Genomic DNA, 3,755 nt, shown 5'->3' on the forward strand with positions numbered 1-3,755 from the left:
GTGTAATGTGTATTAGTGATTTCATGTTGCTCTTGATATAGTAGTTAGGGCAAGCTCAGAATAACAGCCTGTTGACAACAGGCCAGCTGGTGCAGTTTATGACCCTTCCTATTTTTTGGGGGTTGTTTCTTCTTTACAAGTTTCTGTCATGTTATGGTTTTGGTAAGTCAGGGGCTCTATTTATTTTTGTTTCATTTGAATTAAGTTTCGTAGTGAATATAAAACAATATTGCTTTACAGGCTGAGTTAGGACTTTAACGGTCCAAACCAAAGTCTTTAGTGAAGGTTAAATACGATGGAACTTCTCGCAAGTAAGTAATACAGTGAGTTCTTCTCACAATATTTAATAGAAATTTAACATTCAACAAAGTTACATAAATCTTATCTTATACATAAATGCTATTTACAATATAGATGTATTTACAGTATATATATGTGTATAATTTACAAATTTTAACAAGCTCATATTTTATCTTTGTAGGAATCCACAAGTATACTTTTGCTCAATCTGCACACTAAGATAAAGACTAAAAAGCATGTCGTGAAGATATAAATTTGGTGCCATCTCTGGCACCATACCGCAACCAAAGTGGTTGTTGATCAGCAAGATGTGCTGGATGCCTGCACAAGATGTTACCATTTTCTTCAACTTTATAAGCATGGAGGTGATCATCAAATTCCAAAACATCAAAGTCCTGTAAGACAAAATTAAGCTGAGAGTTGCCATAAATAAAAATTGATTCTATTTTTCCAAATTTTGGTGCAGTGTTGTGAGTTATGCCATGGACAACAACACTGTTAATACAATAACGGGTTCCACCGTACTCAACACTTTTGACACAAGACAGAATATCATTTTCCTCAATGTTGAGGATTTGAGAAAACAACTGAAAATATGGGACAATGCTTGCTGGGGAATTGGTTCTAGAGCCAGCTACAAATTGTAAGTCAAAATGATTTTTAGAAAGCAGTTGATAGGCCATTTTGAGTTGATTTTTTTTCATAATTGTCACAATAATATTAACCCTTGATTCTGTACTGTAAGCTGCAATTTTCCCTTCCCGGTTCTTGCTTTCATAACGACTTGTTGAGGTTTGCACAAGGGGGCCTATGGAGCGAATGTATCTCCAGTAATGAAGAAGCAGATGGTGGACTGGTTTGAGATGTTCATCGAATGTAGCAACAAATAATTCATTATGTTCTCTTACTTTGTTTCTTAAAAGTATCTCAGCACCAGGTACAAAGAAAGGACAGTACAAAATATCAGCCAAATCTCGCAAAGTTAAGTAATATTCCCATACGGGCTCTTCAGAAGGTATTAGATGACCAATCATTTCACCTAAATATCTAGTCAAACACAAACTTTCAGAACCAGACAAATTGAATTTTTTTGCTGTAAATCTTTCAGGATTAAGTCTGGAGGTAGAGGGTTTGTTTCCACTCTCATGTGGGCCGTATTGAAATGCAGCAACCTTTTCAATAAAAGTATCATGAGTTAGATATTGCCTTATGTCTATGAGCCAATGAAGTATCAATGGCAACCCATAACCACAGGCTCCCTCTTCAAAGTCATGGAGCAAATCTCCACACACATTTCTAGTCACAAAGAAAGAGTTCAATTCATTAAAAATACATTCCTCTTTTATACCAGTGTGTAGTACAATACCTAGAGCGACATCAGCTTCATAATTTGCCCTATTACGTAAAAGCTGGTCAGTATCCTCTACCTGAAAATGTAATTCATTTTTATGGATTTTGCACACACGACAAGGGTGATTTGCAACAAAACATTCAACAAATCCCAAGATGCCATTAAGACCAAGATTGTCACCTAGAAACAATCCCAGAGCAAAGTACACTCGTACTGTTCTGTCTGGTAAATTAACAAGAATTCCAACGGTTTCTAAGTATTTTAACTCTTCCAGTACTGGCTCCATCACTTTCCTATTACCATAAGCTTTCCGATCATTTGCATAGAACAAAGCTGCAACAAAAATATAGCGAAGGACAGAGAGAAACTCTTTAGGCATACATGGAATCTTATAATATACAGCACTAGTTTTGTCATCACCAGCATGAGAACCTAGACCGTTATTTGGGTCATAGTCATCTGTGTAAAAGAAAAGAGGCAGTACAATTTTATCTTCTGCATGGTAAGGTGCAGATATTTCAGCCCAGAGCTCTCCCTGAATAAAATTAGAAATCACTTCATTTTCAGCGGTAAGGTTTGCAATATTTTCCATAATTTTATCAAATACACCAGGAATTTCCAAAAACAGCTTTAAAGTTGTTCGCATCTTTACAAACTGACCATAAGCTGGCACCATTTCCATATACATCACACCTTTTCGCTGAATCGGTGCAGGTCTACTGTCAATAAAATATTTTTCAGGAGGAATGTATGCTTTAGCATCAGTCAAACAAGAAATACGTTTTGTTTCAGTATCCAGCTCATCAAAAGGACTCTCAAGAATAAGAAACATTGCTTTCAAATCGTCAACTTCCTGTACAATAACTTCATCAAGATCATCAATTTGAGAAAATGTATTCAAAACTTTACGTTTTAACAGAGATGCAAATCCACTTAAAAAGTCTTGAGTGAAACTAACAATTTCTTGTACAGCACACCTTGGAATAGTATCCTTATTGTAAAGTTTTGCTGTAAACATTAAGCCAGATTCATATACTGCTTTAGCAAAGGTGTCATAATAAATTGGTTGGTTATCAACAATGTCATTTTGAAGTATCTGCTCCATTTGGTCCTGCTGGTCCTGACCATTTTCATGAACATCATGAACATTAGGTTCATCTAATGGAGCACCACCAGCGTCACCTGCATGCTTCCTGGATAAGTGCTCTTTAAATTTCCTCAAATCATCAAATAAAATCCCAGCACAAAGCGGAGACTGTCGACAGTAGTAGTGATTAATTACTGCATCACTTGTGTGATACAAACGGAGGTGTTCAACTAGTCCCTCAGGACTCAGTGAATTATTACCACACTCACAAGAAAACACCATTGCAAGGCAAATAAAAAAAAATTATACAGATAAAGATAATTGTTTGGGATGTATATTAATGTAAAGAACACATCACCATATAAACATCAATCTAACAATACTTTAACAAAACAAATATAGCACAGAGATCACCAATACTTAAGAAAGCTGAAAAATTAAATAAGTAATATTCAGCTCTGGGCAGCAAATCAAATAGATTGCAATAACAAGGAACACTCCATTAAGAAGAATATATACTATAACAACATTTTAGAGGAACATTCAACAAAAGCGCAAACCACACAGGTAACACAAGTGATTAGTTGTGGACACAATTTCATAAATATAACAAGAAACTATACCACAATAGTTTTAAACAGCATCTAGAATATCAAACTATAAACTGAAGACATGCATGGAAGACAGCTGAAAATAAATTATCTAGTTGTAAATATGCATGTAGGACAGTTAATATAACAGATTAAATATATTAGATGTATAATCAATAACAAAGTAAACACGAAGACTTTTAACTTCTTATTGTTCCAACTGTGAAATAACATTGTATGATGCTATAACATCATAGGGTACTTCAGCATCCCATTTGGAAGTAATGTCATAAAGCAATCTCTGTATTAACATCCAGGGTCGTACAGCTTCTGAAGGAAAGCTGGCATGAAGGGCCACTGTAGCTTTGAAGCACACATCAACAGCCTTGGAAACAGAATGTAAACGGTACAAAATACCGGATACATC

General features: G+C 35.3%; 1 protein-coding gene across 1 annotated transcript; it reads right to left on the reverse strand.

Moving 5' to 3' along the window:
* Positions 1–527: 527 nt before the first annotated feature.
* Positions 528–3,020, reverse strand: LOC127751511 (uncharacterized). Its single transcript, XM_052275164.1, has one exon. It carries the CDS (start codon positions 3,018–3,020, stop codon positions 528–530), a length of 2,493 nt encoding a protein of 830 aa, XP_052131124.1.
* Positions 3,021–3,755: the final 735 nt, after the last annotated feature.

This window comes from Frankliniella occidentalis, unplaced genomic scaffold (genome assembly GCF_000697945.3).
Source record: "Frankliniella occidentalis isolate FOCC.00 unplaced genomic scaffold, Focc_3.1 Scaffold528, whole genome shotgun sequence".
Classification (NCBI taxonomy): Eukaryota; Metazoa; Arthropoda; class Insecta; order Thysanoptera; family Thripidae; genus Frankliniella; species Frankliniella occidentalis.

Coding starts and splice junctions, on each gene's coding strand:
- LOC127751511 (XM_052275164.1), bottom strand. CDS start 3,020: ATGGTGTTTTCTTGTGAGTGTGGTAATAATTCACTGAGTCCTGAGGGA.